The sequence below is a fragment of the Engystomops pustulosus genome, chromosome 2 (genome assembly GCF_040894005.1).
Source record: "Engystomops pustulosus chromosome 2, aEngPut4.maternal, whole genome shotgun sequence".
NCBI classification, from domain to species: Eukaryota; Metazoa; Chordata; class Amphibia; order Anura; family Leptodactylidae; genus Engystomops; species Engystomops pustulosus.
Window position 1 is genome coordinate 33,527,396 of NC_092412.1, and position 19,291 is coordinate 33,546,686.

General features: G+C 43.0%; 1 protein-coding gene and 1 long non-coding RNA gene across 2 annotated transcripts; both read right to left on the reverse strand.

The window, feature by feature from the left end:
* Positions 1-3,960: 3,960 nt before the first annotated feature.
* On the reverse strand, positions 3,961-4,663 carry LOC140116449 (uncharacterized). The gene is made up of 3 exons (XR_011852760.1): positions 4,608-4,663; positions 4,126-4,182; positions 3,961-4,038 (listed from the first exon to the last, which is right to left on the reverse strand). It is a non-coding gene; the product is annotated as an uncharacterized lncRNA (long non-coding RNA).
* Positions 4,664-5,121: 458 nt separating this feature from the next.
* On the reverse strand, positions 5,122-17,783 carry LOC140117024 (uncharacterized). The gene is made up of 15 exons (XM_072133457.1): positions 17,715-17,783; positions 17,561-17,602; positions 17,279-17,341; positions 16,826-16,882; positions 16,422-16,463; positions 15,888-15,944; positions 15,253-15,294; positions 14,517-14,573; positions 14,354-14,431; positions 11,362-11,424; positions 10,741-10,800; positions 9,374-9,421; positions 9,199-9,282; positions 7,273-7,487; positions 5,122-5,242 (listed from the first exon to the last, which is right to left on the reverse strand). Exons 1-14 carry the CDS (start codon positions 17,781-17,783, stop codon positions 7,281-7,283), a joined length of 969 nt encoding a protein of 322 aa, XP_071989558.1. The 3' UTR covers positions 5,122-5,242; positions 7,273-7,280.
* Between the last annotated feature and the right edge of the window lie 1,508 nt (positions 17,784-19,291).

A 19,291-nucleotide genomic window follows, 5' to 3' on the forward strand; every position in this document is an offset into this window, starting at 1 on the left:
TCAATAGAATTCAATGGGAACGTATAAATACGGCCTATATACGTGCTGCATTAGGTTGTGCACCGTAAGCTGCCGTATATATGTATCCAAGGTGACCAGAATCAGGGGATTCAGACCTTCCTGTCCTGGCATTTCTGTCTATGGAGCGGCTACTTGTCATAGTTCAGGCGAATCCCATTTTGTGGGATGAGCAGGATAAAAGTTAAAAAGTGGGAAGAGGTGATGAAAAAATTGATTGATTTCTTGCTCCTCCAACACCACCGCCACGACAATATCCCACACCCCTGCAGAGACGGCAGCGCAGGCCACCACAGCGGAAGACAACAATCGAGAATTCTGCTTTAAAAGAAGTCTTTGAGCAATTGCGCCAGAGGGAAGACTCCGCAGAGTACGTGTAATTTTTGCCATTTTGCAAATCTTCAAAAAAACTGATTAACAATACAAAAATTAGGTGGGTCTATTCCTGGACCGGCACCGTGGGCGTGTTGGAGGCCTACTACCACCCAGCCCTCCACGGTCTTCTAGATTCTACCACAGTTTTGAAGGCCCATCACAGGGGGAATATCTAGGGAGTCTTTTTCCTTTATGTATATAGTTTTAAAATTTCTGTTAATTAAAAGTTTAAAAAAATTAAAAGTCTACTTTGTTTTATTTTGGAAATAGTTATTTGAAAAGTACATGAAATCTACACCTTGATTATACTTGGGTTTACCCCCAAATCCAAGTTCAGCCCAATGCACAGTAATGGGCCTAACTTGATGAGACGCCTACAGAACATGCGAGAAATGGTTCTGAACGGGTCTGAAGTACCTCTATACCCAATTAGACCCATTCTTTGCATTATCTGTAGGAATCTAAGCACTGACACCGCCAACGTTCATCAAGTTAGGCGTCATACTGTGGATTGGGTCGAACTTGGATTGAGGGGAAAACCCCATTATAGAACAGACAAAACATATAGCTTTACAGAACTGTGTTTAGCCATTCCGGAGCAGTGGTGCAATACTACTGGTTGTGCACAGTTCGGTGGTAGCGAGTTCCTTTGTCATACAGAAATATATTGCAGAGACATTCCCCTTACCAGACTATGAACCGGGCCGGGATTATTCAACTATGCAATTCTGGCAAGTCTGATTGGGGAACAGGGGAATTGTCCCTGCATAATATATATGTATAATGCAGTGAGTTGCAACCCCACCAGTCTGTGCCGCCCGTGTCATTGAGCAATCATACTGCAAGGATACACAACCTGCACACCCTTGTGTGTACATTGAAATAATCCCTCATTCTCCACCCCCACACCCGACAAAACACGATACACACATTTTTAAAATACATTTATTTAAAGTTTTCACCAAATGATGAGGTCTTGGTTAACTCCTTTGACTCCTTTTTATTTTGTTGCGCAGAATCAACAAATTAAAAAGGGGTCAAAGAAGTATTAAGCTCACAACCCGCGTCAAGGGGCCCCATCTCTTGCGAGCCCCTACACTAACTACCAAAACAAAAAAGGTAAAAAATAATAAAAAACTAATCTAATAGTCCAAAACCCCCATGTCCACTGATAGCATCCATCTGCCAGGGAACTGCACCCTGATGAACAAACAGTCCAGCTGCTCCGGGTCGTCTTTGGAGAATGTTGTCCAGGGGGATAGCTCTCATTCGCTCCCAGGTCGTATCAAAGCAAACGAGTTACCAGTGGCAAGAAACCTAAAAAAGATAATGGAAAAAAAAATTATTTAAAGAAACATTATAACTTGAAATTATAAAATGTATATACTAGCAAAAAGCCTACCGCAGTGTCACCATGAGCCATTCCTCAGGTGTGACGGACCACCTCATGTTGGTATCGTGTTATCGGAGCCCCGATTGCAGTTACTCCAAAAGACGGTCAAACGCGGTGACAGTCATCCGAACATAGTGAAACTTGTCCGGATGCTGCCGCAGATCATCGTACAAGTTACTGAAATGACCCCTCCTAGGCCGCTCAGAGAAAATGGAATGAACCCAAAACCGCCTAGTCCTCTGCAGCTCCTATCACAAGGGCCCAGTACAGGAGCAGATCATCTACAGGATGGTACGACATCGCGAGAGGTGACATTAGAAACCACAGCAAGAAGCAGCAATGGAGTCTAACCTCGCTCTCAAAAAAGAGAAAATGGAGTCTGTGCCGGTCAGGTGACTAAATTTGGGGTTGGGCAAGCTTTTGTCATCATTTGTCATTATTTGTCATTTTATACAGACACAGTAAAGATACGTGCACATACGGATGAAAAACGACCCGCATATATGGACAATACAGGACAGGAGAAATCATACGGTACGGCGGGCATATGTCGGCCCCGGGGGAGAGGACGAAGGGAAGAGAGCTGCTCACCCTCGCCCCTCTCCATAGGAATACACAGCCCACGGCGCCGTATTCCCTAGAAAGATAGGACTTGTCCTATGTGCGCCGCAAGTCCATTGAAGTGTAAGGGGACGTATATATATCCCCCATACGTTCGTGTGAATGTAGCCTTATACTGTATATTTAAACTCAGTACTACTACTCATATCATGTATATATGGGCACAGTACTACTACTCTTATTCTGCATCTATATGTGCTGTGTTGTGTGAAATGTATAATATAACCATTACTCACTGTCATTAAGTATACCAGTCACTACAGGTTATATTGCGGTGCCTATATGTACCTGTATGGTACCTACCTCACGGTTTTCTCTGATCCAGTCTTCCGAAATATTATTAGCTGATCTTATTAGTGGTGGGAACTCCGGGGGTATAAACCACTCCTAATACAACAACAAGCAGAAGATACACAGATTACAGAAATATATCCTATTATTATTACTTTACATGGTAGCAGTATAAGAAGAAACTGACCTGTGGAAGGACAAATCCAGGGTACATCCTAGAATATATTGGTGGCATCTGAAAAGAGAACATAGAAAATGTTATAGGAAATCTCTGACATTATACATATTGGGGCATCACATTGTTGTCCTTGCACCAATCAGTTGTATACTGTGCAGTGTGGCCTCTCCTTCTGGCTCTGTATACTGTGTGGAATTATATATATATATATGTTTATGAAGCCCCAGTGCAAAGTCTGTGCCAGGCCCCCGACTATAATGTAGGGTTTATAGTAATAGTCTTCTCATATGAGAAAGTGACACCATAAGGGCCCCCTAAACCTTTTGGGGCCTGGTGGGACCGCAACCTCTGCACCCGCTCAAGTTACGCCCCTGGAAATGAATACAAAAGATAATTGGGGTCATTTACTAAGGGCCCGATTCACGTTTTCCCGACGTGTTACTTGAATATTTCCGATTTGCGCCGATTTCCCCTGAATTGCCCCGGGATTTTGGTGCACGCGATCGGATTGTGGCGCATCGGCGCTGGCATGCACGCGACGGAAATCGGGGGGCAGTGGCCGAACGAAAACCCGACGGATTCGGAAAAACCGCCCCATTTTAAAAAAAAAATGTGTTGCTAAACTTGAACTTACCTGCACTAGGAATAGGCCGGTGAACTTGAGTGCATTTAGGCGGACTTCAGCGCAGCAGCGCCACCTGGTGGACGTCGGAGGAACTACCTTAGTGAATCCCGGCCGGACCCGAATCCACCGCAGAGAACGCGCCGCTGGATCTCGAATGGACCGGGTAAGTAAATCTGCCCCAATAAGTCATTGTCAGGAGATGTAAGTAGCTAGTTACTGTCTGAGTCTGATCAGTATTGTAATCACTTACTAATCTTCCAGTATCATATGTTTGCATGATAGTAAACTGTAATAAACTGTAAAGCAATGGGATTGGGGGGGGGGGGCACAACATCGGCCTGCATGGGGCCATGAAATTCAGATATGGGACAGAATCCATAAACTACTTTATAAATATATGTGTGTACATTAGGATTTTTCACTTATACAGTAATATATGTAAGGAAAGGAAGAGCAAACCTGAAATATATTCATAGGTGACTCTCTATCAGGTGGTGTTTCTCCTGGATAAGATAGGTCTGGTGAGTTGTAGGGGGTCTGTTGAGACAAAATCAACCAATTAAACACAAAGCCTAAAAGTACAGACACCCAGAAGTGTAAAGGAGAAAAAAAAGATTATATTACCGCAATAAATGGACTTATTGGTAGACTCGCGTCTGAGGTAGAAGATTCTTCAGAACTCTGAGAATATAAAGACAATGGAGGGAGTGATGGTTAGTTATGTTATTATAATATTATTGTGGTAAGGGATACTGTCTATATAATAAAGTAGGTGGACAAAAGACTTGGAAACATGTTCTATTCTGTTATGTCCATGAAGAGAGTGGACTGGTGACTGGTTATATGAATACGTCATGTATTTTATATTCAATCTAATATGATGTCGATAGTATCAGAGGTTACTTGCCACAAAAGAGAGATTCCCATAGTATATGAAGAGTTGTACTTTTGGTTCCAAAAATTTGGGGAATTGAAGGGAAATATAAGTGAAAATCTAAGCAGATCTGTCTTTTTGGAGGTACCAGCCCTGAATGTTATCCAATGAGAAACACAACAAAACAGTCATAGCCCCAGTCATGTATTACAGCTCAGTCCATTTAACAAACCTCATCATCCTGGTCCTTGAATCCTGCAGTAGGGGAGAGCGGTCTCACTGTATCCTCCTATAGTGAAGAGAGAGAACACAACCATCAGAAAAGATATCTATTAGGAAGAGGAAGCTGAGGTTTTATGTTGGAGAATGAGAAGGAAGCCACAAATGTAATAGATATATTTTAAACAGACAGTGACACTTACTCATAGATCCAGGCACCGTGACTCTGGCGATCTTCTTATATTTCTTATCCATGGCCTACTTCCTTCTCATATCAACTTTTAAAATTATGCTAACGAGCAAGAGCGCCTCAGGTTCATTAGCATAATTTGAAACGTTTCTTTTAGGAGAAAGATGGCCATGGATAACAAATATAAGACAATTACCACAGTCACACAGCCTGGATCTATGAGTATGTGTTTATCATAATGGATTATGATGGAAGATTTTTTTACTCATTATACTTCTTGAGCATTTTAAACTGAAAAAAAGAATATAACCAGGACCCAATGGGAACTTACCGCTCAGATGCATGTATAGCTTTCAATCGGTTATCCAATGCAGTAGGGTGAAGGAAAGGCTTTGTGTGGCTGTATATACGGTGGGTAGCCGGTGGACCAGCTTTCCTTTCTTATTCTTGTGTCTCAACTTTTGTAAACATAAATGGGATAGAGAAACGTGGATATAATTGAGGGACCTGACTAGTCTCTATTATGGCCCTATGGTAACCTAACTTACCCTTATACTACCTTCAGTGCGGCAGCCCTAATCTACTGCCACCCTGATCCCTAATCTGGGTCCTGCCTAATCATAAATTCCATCTTAAAGTAGTGAACCTGCCACCAGGAATATTTAACTGGAGACAGGTTCCTGTAGCCTATGCTATGCTGATCTTAAAAATGCCTTTGTCAGCATTCTGAATAATTTCAGTTTAATGCACATTACCTGGCTTCCGGCCAGCAGCATGTGGTGAGTCACAGGGGAGGGGCAGCTATAGCCTGTGTGCCTGCTCCAGTCTTCTCCTCACTCATCCAGCCCCTCTCCCTGTCATGTGGATTGAGCAGGCATGAGGGGGAGGTTGCTGGTGTGGAGGAGAGGAAGAATGCATGAGGAGACACAGGGACAAACAAGCGGCAGCTGCCCCTTCCCAGGGACTCACCACCTGATGCTGGCAGGGAGCCAGGAAATGTGAATAAAACCTTTACCTCTGCAATGATTCAGAGATCAGGCAATTTTAAAATCAGCATAGAATAGGCTATTACAACCTGTCACTCGCTAAAAATGACATTCCTGGTAACAAGTTTGCTTTAAGCATTTAAGCAAACAAACCCGACATGGCATTTTTCGCCAAGAAATATTGGCTAATCAGGGGATTTGCATTCACAGCATATTAAGAATTTTGATATTACGGTGGGTTAAGTGTACTACTTACACCATGACACTGAGGAAGTGGCCTATCTCATCTGACTAACGCCCTGTACCTAAAAAAAGGCCCACTTGCCACTGATTGTGAGGTAGGGCACAATGTGAGATGGGGGTCTATAGTATGAGAATGGGGCCACAATTTGAGAAGGGAGCACAAGGTGAGATGGGGTCTTAGTTTAAGAAAGAGGCCAGATTGTTAGAGGGAGGCACAATTTGTGATGGGGGTCTTAGTATGAGAGAGGAAACACATTGTAATAGGGGGGACAATGTGAGATAGGGGTCTCAGTATGAGAGAGGGTGGCACAATGTGAGATAGGGGTCTCAGTCTGAGAGAGGGGCCACATAGTTAGAGGGGGCCACAATGTGTGATGGAAGTCTTAGTACGAGAGAGGGGCAGCATTGTTATAGGGGAGCACAATGTGAGATAGGGGTCTCAGTATGAGAGAGGGGCCACATTGTTAGATGGAGCTTAATGTGAGATGGGTCTCTTAGTATGAGAGAGGGGCCACATTGTTGGATGGGGCTTAATGTGAGATGGGTCTCTTAGTATGAGAGAGGGGCTACATTGTTATAGGGGGGGCAAAATGTGAGATAGGGGTCTTAGTTTGAGAGATGGGCCAAATTGTTATCGGAGGACATAATATGAGATGTGGGGTCTTAGTATGAAAGAGGGACCACAATCTGGGAGGGGTTAAATCAAAGCTCTAATTAGGAAGCAAAACAAAATGAAAGTTGGAGGGTATCATATGTTACTGGGCCACATTAGGGGGTATTATATATGGGGTGCACAGGGGGTTGTTATGCAGTTTGGGATGGCCACAGGCCAGCAGGTGTACGGTGACTTTACGGTGTGGGGGGGGCATTGATTTGGGTATTATGGGGATAATAGGAGGTGGTATAAGGAGCAGACAGAAGGATGTGCTTAGAGCATGAACATTTTCTATGGCACTGCATCTTGTGTCCCTCTTTCTGCATCGAAAATGGGGGGTAACATGGTAGATGGACACTTGGTTACACCTGGAGTGCCCTTGCGTGCTATACTTTGTGATATAAAGTCTGCTGATTGTAGGGCTGACATTTGCTCAGCTGGTACTCTACATAATACCTTATATTCATGCCCTCTTATTCTATATATTAATATAAGCAACAAAGAACTTTAGTACAGAATTGACATTATGACCCAGGAGTCGCTATATAAGTGACATATTTAGAAAACTGTGTGTTAGTGTAGAAACATAAGAAATATACTGTACCTGCATTGTCAATTGCGGGTGCAATGGAAGGCCCCCCTAATTCTTCTTACAATTCTTAGGACTAGGGATCTCACTGCCCTGGAGGCGCGCCGGAGGGTTTTTGAGGATATTGTACATGTGCACGTGTTTGTGCATGTAATGTCATCAGGCGTGTCCATCCGGTTACTTGGGATATGGGGCACAACTGCTTGGCTGTTATTAAATCCTCTGTAGGCCTGTAATGGATAAAGTGTTATATATTACTATGGTGTTTACATGCCATTATCACATTGCAGGTCAGGGTGCATATACATACAGTCAGGAAAACTGTAAGAGTATGGAACTACGGTATATAGTCTTACACATCAGGACTTACAGAAGGGGGAATGGGGCACGGTGACTACTGGCTACTTGGGTAACTACTCTTACTACTGGCAAGGGGGGGCAAGCACTCTTACTACTGGCAAGGGGGGGCAAGCACTCTTACTACTGGCTAGTAGTGGGAGACACTGTGACTACTGGGGCAAGCACATTAACTACTGGGTACTGGGGGCAGGCACTTGTGCTACTGAGGACAGGCACAGTGACTACCAGTGACAAGGGCAGGCTCTATGACTACTGGCTACTAGGAGAAGGCTCTGTGACTAGCAGCTACAGGCTCTGTGACTAGCAGCTACTGGGGGCAGGCTCTGTGACTGCAGGCTACTAAGGGCAGGCTCTGTGACTGTAGGTTACTGGGGGCAGGCTCTGTGACTGCAGGCTACTGTGGGCAGGCTCTATGACTAGCAGCTACTGGGGGCAGGCTCTGTGACTAGCAGCTACTGGGGGCAGGATCTGTGACAAGTAGATACTGGGGGCAGGCTCTGTGACTAGCAGCTACTGGGGGCAGGCTCTGTGACTAGCAGCTACTGGGGTTAAGCTCTGACTGCAGGCTACTGGGGGCAGGCTCTGTGACTGCAGGCTCCTGGGGGTAGGCTCTGTGACTGCAGGCTTCCGGGGGCAGGATCTGTGACTGCAGGCTACTGGGGGCAGGATCTGTGACTAGCAGCTACTGGGGGCAGGCTCTGTGACAAGCAGCTAGTGGGGGCAGGCTCTGTAACTGCAGGCTACTGGGGGTAAGCTCTGTGACTGCAGGCTACTGGGGGCAGGATCTGTGACTGCAGGCTGCTGGGGGCAGGATCTGTGACTAGCAGCTATAGGGGCAGGCTCTGTGACAAGCAGCTAGTGGGGGCAGGCTCTGTAACTGCAGGCTACTTGGGGTAGGCTCTGTCACTGCAGGCTACTGGGGTCCGGCTCCATGTTTACTGGCTACTGAGGTAGGGACTGTGATTACTGGCTTCATGGAGCAGGAGATGTGGCTATAGGTGGCACACCAGTACTCTTATTATGTATATATTGCGCAGTATTTCTACTCTAAGGCTGCATTCACACTACAGTATGGGGGATGTATATACGGCCGACGTATATGCGGCCAATATACGCCCCCCATACACTTCTATGGGCTCGCGGCACCCTACGGGAGCAGTACGGTGCAGCACACGTGCAGCATCGTACCGCTCCGTAGCCCGGGAAAAGATAGGACATGTCTTACGGCGCCGTGGCCATACATCACTATGGAGAGGGGCGGGGGTGAGCTTCGCTCACCTCCTCCTTCTCTCCCCCCGCTGCCGTGTGCCCACCCTGCTAAGGCGCGACGGGCTCACGGCAGTGTGCATGTAGCCTTATACTGTATATTTAAACTCAGTACTACTACTCATATCATGTATATATGGGCACAGTACTACTACTCTTATTCTGCATCTATATGTGCATGGTACAGCTAGAGCACATAACTGCTGACTCCAGTGTTGTGTGAAATGTATAATATAACCATTACTCACTGTCATTAAGTATACCAGTCACTACAGGTTATATTGCGTTACCTATATGTACCTGTATGGTACCTACCTCACGGTTTTCTCTGATCCAGTCTTCCGAAATATTATTAGCTGATCTTATTAGTGGTGGGAATTCCGGGGGTATAAACCACTCCTAATACAACAGCAAGCAGAAGATACACAGATTACAGAAATATATCCTATTATTATTACTTTACATGGTAGCAGTATAAGAAGAAACTGACCTGTGGAAGGACAAATCCAGGGTACATCCTAGAATATAGTGGTGGCATCTGAAAAGAGAACATAGAAAATGTTATAGGAAATCTGTGACATTATACATATTGGGGCATCACATTGTTGGCCTTGCACCAATCAGTTGTATACTGTGCAGTGTGGCCTCTCCATGTGGCTCTGTATACTGTGTGGAATAGCGAGGGCCACTATGCAGGGCTTCTTGTGGCAAGGCTGCTGAACCTATTCTTTGTAGATACCAATATACACAGATCATTGTTGTCTGTGAATAATAAAAGCCTTCCAATGATTCTTGATTCAATCCCATATATGAATGTTAGAATCGTACAAAAGTAACATATATATTTACTGTATATATTGGTGTATAAGCAGAGTTTTTAAGCACAAAAAATCTGCAGAAAAATCTCACCTCCGCTTATACACGAGTCATTAAAAAAATAAACTTACATACTCACCTTCCGGCGTTCCCGATGCTCGTTGTGGCTTCCCGATGCTCAATGTGGGTCCTCTTTTGTCTTTTTTTTCCGCTGCAACAGCCAGCAGAGCTGCGGCCATGTGATCTGCCAGTCATAGTATGCACCGGCCGGAAGATCACATGGACGCGTCTCTGGCGAAAAGAAGACAGGAGAAGACCCCGAGAAAAGTATTTTTTTTATACAGGCTGGCTATATACTAAAGGGGGCTTGCTGGCTGTATACTTTCTGGGACTGGCTGGCTGGCTGTATACTTAGGGGGGCTGGCTGGCTGAATACTTAAGGGGGCTGGCTTAATGTATACTACTGGGTGCTGGCTATATACTGCTGAGGGCTGGCAGGCTATACATTACTGGGGGCTGGCTGGCTATATAATACTGTGGGCTGGCTGGCTATATACTACTGGGGGCTCGCTAGCTATATACTACAGGGGGCTGGCAGGCTATATACTACAGGGGGCTGGCAGGCTATATACTACAGGTGGCTGGCAGGCTATACACTACAGGGGGCTGGCAGGCTATATACTACAGGTGGCTGGCAGGCTATATACTACAGGCGCTGATAGGCTATACACTACAGGCGGCTGGAAAGCTATATACTACTGGGTGCTGGCTATTTACTTGAGGGGGCTGACAGGATATATACTGCTGGGGGTTGGCTATTTGCTACAGGGGGCTGGCAGGCTATATACTACAGGTGACATGCTTGCTATATACTGGGAGGCTGTGGCCAATGCATTTCCCATTCCGGGGATATACTCGAGTCAATAGGTTTTCCCAGTTTTTGGTGGTAAAACAAGGGGCCCTGGCTCATACTCAGGTCGGCTTATACTCAAGTATATACGGTATATAAGACATAGATGGAAAAGGAAACGGGGATCATACCTGAGCAATGTTATCCGGTATCTGTCCAGGCAGGATTACATCTGTTGTGGAATCAGGGCTCTGCTGAGACAAAATTCAAGAATTTAATGTGAAGAACCTAAACTCTTTTGGAATTAAAGGCAGAGGTGGTCATGTAGTATATCATAAAACACCAGAATTGTCTCCAAAATTGATTCCCACTATTAGATTCGCTAGCTGGCTATATACTACTGGGGGCTGGATAGCTATATACTACAGGGGGCTGGCAGGCTATATACTACACGGGGCTGGCAGGCTATATACTACAGGGGGCTGGCAGGCTATTTAATACAGGGGCTGGCAGGCTGTATACTACAGGGTCTGGCAGGCTATGTACTACAGGGGGTTGGAAGGCTATACACTACAAGGGGCTGGCAGGCTATATACTACAGGGGCTGACAGGCTATATACTAAGGGGCTGGTAGGCTATATACTACAGAAGCTGGCAGGTTATATACTACTGGGGTAAGGCTATTTACTACAAGGGGCTGGCAGGCTATATACTACAGGGGACTTGCTGGATATATACTTTGAGGCTGTGGCCAATACATTTCCTATCCACGCTATATAAGACATAGATGGAAAAGGAAACGGGGATCAAACCTGAGCAATGTTATCTGGTATCTGTCCGGGCCGGATTCCCTCTGTTGGTGATCCAGGGCGCTGCTGAGACAAAATTCAAGAATTTAATGTTAAGAACCTGAACTCTTTTAAGGGACACATTGTCATACTACAGGATGAGTCAAAGCCCCTCATCTGAAACACTAAGTAATGGGTGATAGAGCCTATCTTTAAGGAAACTTAGGTTATGTCGAATAGATTGCTCTTTGGAATCAAAGGCAGAGTTGGTTATGTAGTATATCAAAGAACACCAAAAATGTCTCCAAAATTGATTTCCACTATTAGATTGGCAATATATGTGGTTCAAAAGATTCTCCAGAGATGAGATGAAGATTCATAGTGGTTGCATCCAGCACTCTCAGCGCTGTGTTCAGCACCATGGGAAACACATCACATAGCTGTGCATCACAGGGAATGTTTCTGGTTGTTGTTGCAACTTTCTATGTTGATAGTTTTTTAACCAGAAGAGAAATTGCAGATCTGATTGCAGTAGTCAGGCATTTAGGGATTATAGGATACCAAAAATGTTTATGATTTTATTTATTCATTAATATGTGTGTTAAAGGAAAATGGTGGCTGATTCTAATTTTTAAACTGATTTCATACATTATGGTGGAGGCACATGCTATGACCTCAGTATTTAAAAGCTTAAAGTTACCCTTAAGCACTTAATTGAAAAAAACCCCTAAATAACGCTTTCCTGTCCCACAGGGGATTGCACAATTTCTTTTTATAAAACACTTAATTTCCTAACTGACCCCATAGCAGCCTCCTATCTGAGCTCCTCAGAAGAAGTTTTCCTTTTCAAAATGCAGAGTTGGGGAAAATAACAGTGATGCCTGCCAGGACACAGGGCATCACATAGACTGCCATTAGTACCCATAATGCCACGGGTGCACTCAGGAGCCCTCACAGAGCACTAGTCACCTGACATTCGGCCACTCTTGGCGACAGCTCCTAAAACTGCCTCCATTGGAAGGCAACAATAACTGTTGCAAGACAACAGGAGGGGACTAGCCAACTGTTTATTAATGGCTACTTGTATTACATCCAAGTTATCGCAATTAAAGTGAGCACTTATGTCCCGCAGCCTGTCACCCCATATTTCTGTAGCCACCACAACCGAGAGCAACTCAAGTAACACTAAGTTGGACATAAACTCCTGAGACCACTGCACAACACTAACACTGCCCTTGCTAGATGCCTGCAAAATACACAACCCCTGGGCATCACCCTGCAAGCCAATCATCCTCCCTAGGAGGGACTGCAAATCCCGCAGCTACATCTTGTGAGACCTTCCTGCCCCACAGAACACCACGCGCATCTCCTGTAGCTTGTTGTCTGGCAGCCTTCACTTTATTCTGTTGGAAACGATCATCATACCCAAAAAACGTAATAATTGCACAGACCCTCCGTCTTCTCCCGGGCTAAGGGGATCCCAAAACTTCCTGCAACCAGTTCCATGGTGTGCAACAACTGCAAACAGGCCCACATAGCTTAATGTAAAACTGAGTCATCCAACTCCTCCTTCCGGATGACCCATTCCAGAGACCTACTAAACATCTAAAAGTATGAACAAGATATGGAGCAACCCACCGGGAAACAAAGATCCACAAAATATTGCCCCTCCCACTTACAACCCAGAAAAACAAAACTATCCGGTGAACTGGCAACAGATAAAACACTGCTTCCACGTCAAATTTAGTCATAAGGGCAGCCGTACCGTAGCGATGCACCGAATCAAATAGCGTATAGAAAACAGAACACAACTGCTCCAGGATCTCGTCGTTTACCGACGAGCTCATCGAATAAGAGAGGTGATGAATAAGCTGAAACTTGTTCAGCTCTTTTTTGGGGACCACCCTAACGATGACACTCACAAATCCTCAAATGGAGGTTCAACAAACGGGCCTACCATGCGGTCTAACCCCACGCTGTACCCCCAGAAACCTTCTAGATCCATGTAACAAAACAACCATTTTCATGTGGGAGGATGCCAAAAACGGCCCAACTGGGAGTTATTGGTAGGTGAGTGGTTTATATGTTGTGACAAAAATATCAATTTCTGTCTAGAAGTTCTGGATTTTGGGGCATGTCCAAAGGGCGCGAAGGACGTGTGCTCTCACTTTTGTGCATTTATAGCAACCTAATGAGGATGAATGTCCAATTTTATAGCTTTATGAGGGGGAAATGTATGCTTTGTGAATTATTTTCATGTGTGCTATATATTTATTTATTTATTATACATTCATGAGAGGATGAGGGTGGGGGGAGAAAAAGGAAAATACTTAATTTGAAATCTTCTAAATGTCATTAAGTTCTCATAGAGCAAAAGAATGTAAAAAATGTTTTGATGAAATGTTTTAATTTGTGAATAAACAATAAATGATTTATTTAAAAATATATATAGTTATGTAGAAAATTGACCACATGTTCAATAGTTAATTAACCCACTGTATTAAAATGAATGAAGTGGGGATACTTAGTAGCCACAATATATGTCTTTAATCAAGGGATTCTATATCATATATTTAAGGCACAATAATTATTATCATTTATCTAGTTTGGGGACACTGGATGGTCAGTTGTTTTATTATGAGTCTATATCATTTAGGAGCCCAGTGTTATACCCCTGTGGTATTTTTAGGGGCACAGTGTGGAAAGGGTGGAGTCATCATGAAGTTCTAGAAATCAAGGACCAGAACATTGCATGTAAGTAGCTAGTTACTGTCTGAGTCTGATCAGTACCGTTATCACTGACTAATCTTCCACTATCATATGTTTGCATGATAGTAAACTATAATAACCTGTAAAGCAATGGGATTGGGGGAGGGTAACAACATTGGCCTGCATGGGGCCTTGAAATTACAGATATGGGACAGAATCCATAAACTACTTTCAATTATAAATATATGTGTGTAAATTGGGATTTTTCACTTGTACAGTAATATATGTAAGGAAAGGAAGAGCAAACCTGAAATATATTCATAGGTGACTCTATATCAGTTGGTGTTTCTCCTGGATAAGATAGGTCTGGTGAGTTGTAGGGGGTCTGTTGAGACAAAATCAACCAATTAAACACAAAGCCTAAAAGTACAGACACAGAAGTGTAAAGGAGAAAAAAAAGATTATATTACCGCAATAAATGGACTTATTGGTAGACTCGCGTCTGAGGTAGAAGATTCTTCAGAACTCTGAGAGTAAAAAGACAATGGAGGGAGTGATGGTTAGAGTTATGTTATTATAATATTATTGTGGTAAGGGATACTGTCTATATAATAAAGTAGGTGGACTAAAGACATGGAAACATATTCTATTCTGTTATGACTGGTTTTATGAATAGAGTTGCATTTAGCCAAAAGCTCAGGATGTGTCCGACGTCAAGTATTTTATATTCAGTTCATTATCCAACATAAGATATGTGCCGTAATCCTGTCCATAGTGAAGATGGCAACACTGGTTCTAATGACCTGTATATGTACCTGTTTGACGTGTGGTATATTTTAGATAGGTAGATAGATAGATAGATAGATAGATAGAAAAGGAAAGTCCAAGCAGCACAGACCATAGGATAGAGTGGGTGCAAGCGTTCCGGGACTGGGCGTAGGTCCCTCAACAATATATTCGAGAAAATGGGCAGCCCTCCAAATTGTGATGAAAATTGTGTAGGTTCTTTATTCCATAATCAGCAACAAAACTGCAACGTTTCGGCTCCTCGGAATAAAGGAATGGAATAAAGAACCTACACAATTTTCATCACAATTTGGAGTGCTGCCCATTTTCTCAAATAGATAGATAGATAGATAGATAGATAGATAGATAGATAGATACATAGATAAGAGATATAGATAGATAAGAGATATAGATAGGTACCTTATCATAATCTTCTTCCTGTGCGGTGACTCTTGGAGCATCCTGTAATGAGAGCATTAGTGAGTCTTATTAATATCTATAGAAGCTTCTGATCAGATATTCTTCAACTATTTGTCATCCAGATCTATATGAGAATTATGTAAAATCCACAAACCTCTTGCTAGGGTCTGTTCATATAGGGGAGATTCATTATTGTGTCTCGGGGTGTGACAGGGCACAGCTGGTCACCACTAGTCTTGTGCTGCACCACATTTATTATTGTGATAATTAATTTGGACTGAGTTCTAATTTTAGACCTGCTTTTATCTGGTCTAAACCGTCTGCCTCTTTTTGGTGCATCCTCCTTGATTTTTGGGCACATGGGCTAATTTCCATACGACTAGCCCCCTTTCTCCAAAACCACGCCCTTTCCCAAGGCCACGGCCCTTTGCCGGACAAGTTGAAAAACAGCCACAAAAATGGACTAATGGCCTTCATGAATGTGTCAAAAGGCATTTTAGACTTTTCTTGGTGCAAAATATCATTTTCATAGCGCAGGTGCAATCATGAATTACCCCCATAGAGTTTCATGAGCCTAAAAGTACAGACACCCAGAAGTGTAAAGTGGATAAAGAGGAAATAAAAGATTATATTACCACATAAAATGGACTTGGTGGTAGACTCGAGTCTGTGTCAGAAGATTCTTCAGAACTCTGCGAATAAAAAGACAATGGAGGGAGTGATGGTTAGTTATGTTATTATAATATTATTGTGGTAAGGGATACTGTCTATATAATAAAGTAGGTGGACTAAAGACATGGAAACATGTTCTATTCTGTTATGTCCATGAAAAGAGTGGACTGGTGACTGGTTTTATGAACTAGATTCCTATAGAGTTACATTTAGCCAAAAGCTCAGGATGTGTCTGACGTCAAGTATTTTATATTCAAATCATTATCCAACATAAGATATGTGCCGTAATCCTGTCCATAGTAATGATGGCAACACTGGTTCTAATCACCTGTATATGTACCTGTTTGACGTGTGATTGTTTTAGATAGATAGATAGATAGATAGATAGATAGATAGATAGATAGATAGATAGATAAATAGATAGATAGATAGATAGATAGATAGATAGATAGATAGATAGATAGATAGATAGATAGATAAGAGATATAGATAGGTACCTCATCATAATCTTCTAGCCGTGCAGTGACTCTTGGAGGATCCTGTAATGAAAGCATTAGTGAGTGTTATTATAATCTATAGAAGCTTCTGATCAGATATTCCTTGATTATTTGTCATCTATATCTATATGAGAATTGTGTAATTTCAACAAGCCCCCTTTCTCCAAAGCCACGCCCTTTCCCAAGGCCGCGGGCCCTTTGTCGGACAAGTTGAAAAACAGCCAAAAAAATTGACTAATGGCCTTCATGAATGTGTCGAAAGGCATTTCAGACTTTTTTCGGTGCAAAATATTATTTTCATAGCGCAGGAGCAATCATGAATCCCCCCATAGAGTTTCATGAGCCTAAACGTACAGACATCAAGAAGTGTAAAGGGGATAATGAGAAATAAAAGATTATATTACCACATCAAACGGACTTGGTGGTAGACTCGCGTCTGTGTCAGAAGATTCTTCAGAACTCTGAGAGTAAAAAGACAATGGAGGGAGTGATGGTTAGAGTTATGTTATTATAATATTATTGTGGTAAGGGATACTGTCTATATAATAAAGTAGGGGGACTAAACACATGGAAACATGTTCTATTCTGTTATGTCCATGAAGAGAGTGGACTGGTGACTGGTTTTATGAACTAGATGCCTATAGAGTTGCATACGTCATGTATTTTATATTCAATTCATTATCCAGCATTAGGTATGTGCAGTATAGCTTTGATTCTAACGATTTTGGGAATTGAAGAGAAATATAAGTGAAAATCTAAGCAGATCTGTCTTTTTGGAGGTACCAGCCTCCAATGAGAAACACAACAAAATGAACATAGCCCCAGTCCTGTATTGCAGCTCAGTCCATTTAACAAACCTCTGAGACATCATCCTGGTCCTTGAATCCTGCAGTAGGGGAGAGCGGTCCCACTGTATCCTCCTATAGTGAAGAGAGAGAACACAACCATCAGAAAAGATATCTATTAGGAAGAGGAAGCTGGGGCTTTATGTTGGAGAGTGAGAAGGAAGCCACAAATGTAATAGATATATTTTAGACAAATAGATAGATAGATAGATAGATAGATAGATAGATAGATAGATAGATAGATAGACAGACAGACAGATAGATAGATAGATAGATAGATAGATAGATAGATACCTCATAATAATCTCCTAACTGTGCGGTGACTCTTGGAGGATCCTGTAATGAGAGAATTACTGAGTGTTATTAATATCTATAGAAGCTTCTGATCAGATATTTTTCAATAATTTGTCATCTAGATCTATATAAGAACTGTGTAAAACTAACAAACCTCTTGGTATGGTCTGAATATTTTCTGAATATTTTCCAATTCAACTTCTATTATGAACAGCTGAACCATGTATGAAGGAACTCCTGGTCTATGAGGCCAGTGACATAACTTTCTACTCAGTATTATAAATCCGTATTAGGAAGCCAAAATAAGAAATAGATCCTAGACACAGAAGATATCTGGAATATCTTTCTATTATACGTTACCTGAAGGATCCACTCCAGGTTTCAGCTCAAAAATAATGCAGCAGAATGAGCAGAATAATGACATGAGAAGTCCATCAGGCCACCATTATGTTATAAGCAAAGATCAATTTTTAGTAAAACATTGTGGATAGTAGATAAGAAGATATGAAAGAACCTCCTGGTGCAATTGTGAATATAACAAATGCAGTGATACAATAGATATCAGTAATGTGCTTATAAATGGCAATCTTACCTCTGCAGGGCGGTCAGGGCACTGTCCTGGTAACATAAAATCAGGTGCTTGTGGCACAATCTGAAAGAGAACATGGTAGAACATTATGTAAGTTGTATAGTTGTAGAGTCTGGGGTGGGTTTCATTTAAAATAGAATTATGAATAGGAAATGGGTGATTTTGTGTTATTTTATTTATTTTATTTAGTTATTAGGAAGCAATAGACTCCTTTCTTTGACATTTAGAGGGATATTATGCAGTAAGGGGCCTGATATAGAACACAAGTTACACCTGACACCAGGCAGACTGGCATCTGCTTCCAAATCCAGATCCCCTGATTATATGCAGACATTTCCATAACCAACAAATATCTAGATAAAAAGGATAAGATACTTTACCTCATCAGGATGATCATAATTTCCTGAATTCTCCATGGTGGCTGAAGAAATAAAAAATAATGTAATATTTAGATATAAGAAAACAACTGCACATCATGAGAAAACATTACGGACACTTCAGGAGGACTTGTTTGTTGTGAAGAGGCCCCGGATGGGAGAACCTCTGTTATCTCCCTGCTGCCCTGGTTGTATGACATCATCAGTGACTGTATACAGGGCTGGATTATAGGCGAGAATCCCGGGGCTCGAGCCCCGGGACCCCCACCATCTTTCCCCCTCAGGGGTCCCCCACCAGATGCCACCCCCCACGCCTCCCCTCCTTAGCCGATATCTCCCTGAAGCCCGGCCGCATCCCCGGCACAGGAGACTGCCAGTGCCACCTGCCTGCCCCCCGGCACAGGTCACAGCCTCCCCACCCGCCCATCCGCTTGCATGGCCACCCAAGCAGCCCCGCTAGTACTCGCGCCACCCCCAACCGAAAAAGTACCCGCCCTCCGCAACTCCCGTTGAGATACTGGGGATGAGGCAGCTGTATGTAGCTGCGTAACTGGGGATGAGGCAGCTGTATGTAGCTGTGTTACAGCTGGGATAATGGAAAGTGAGCAGGAGGATGTGTATGCATGCTACACTCAGTGGGGGTCTCCACCAGATTTTGCGCCCAGGAGCCCCCACTAACCTTAATCCGGCCCTGACTGTATATATATATATATATATATATATATATATATATATATATATATATATATATAAAGCTATACAATT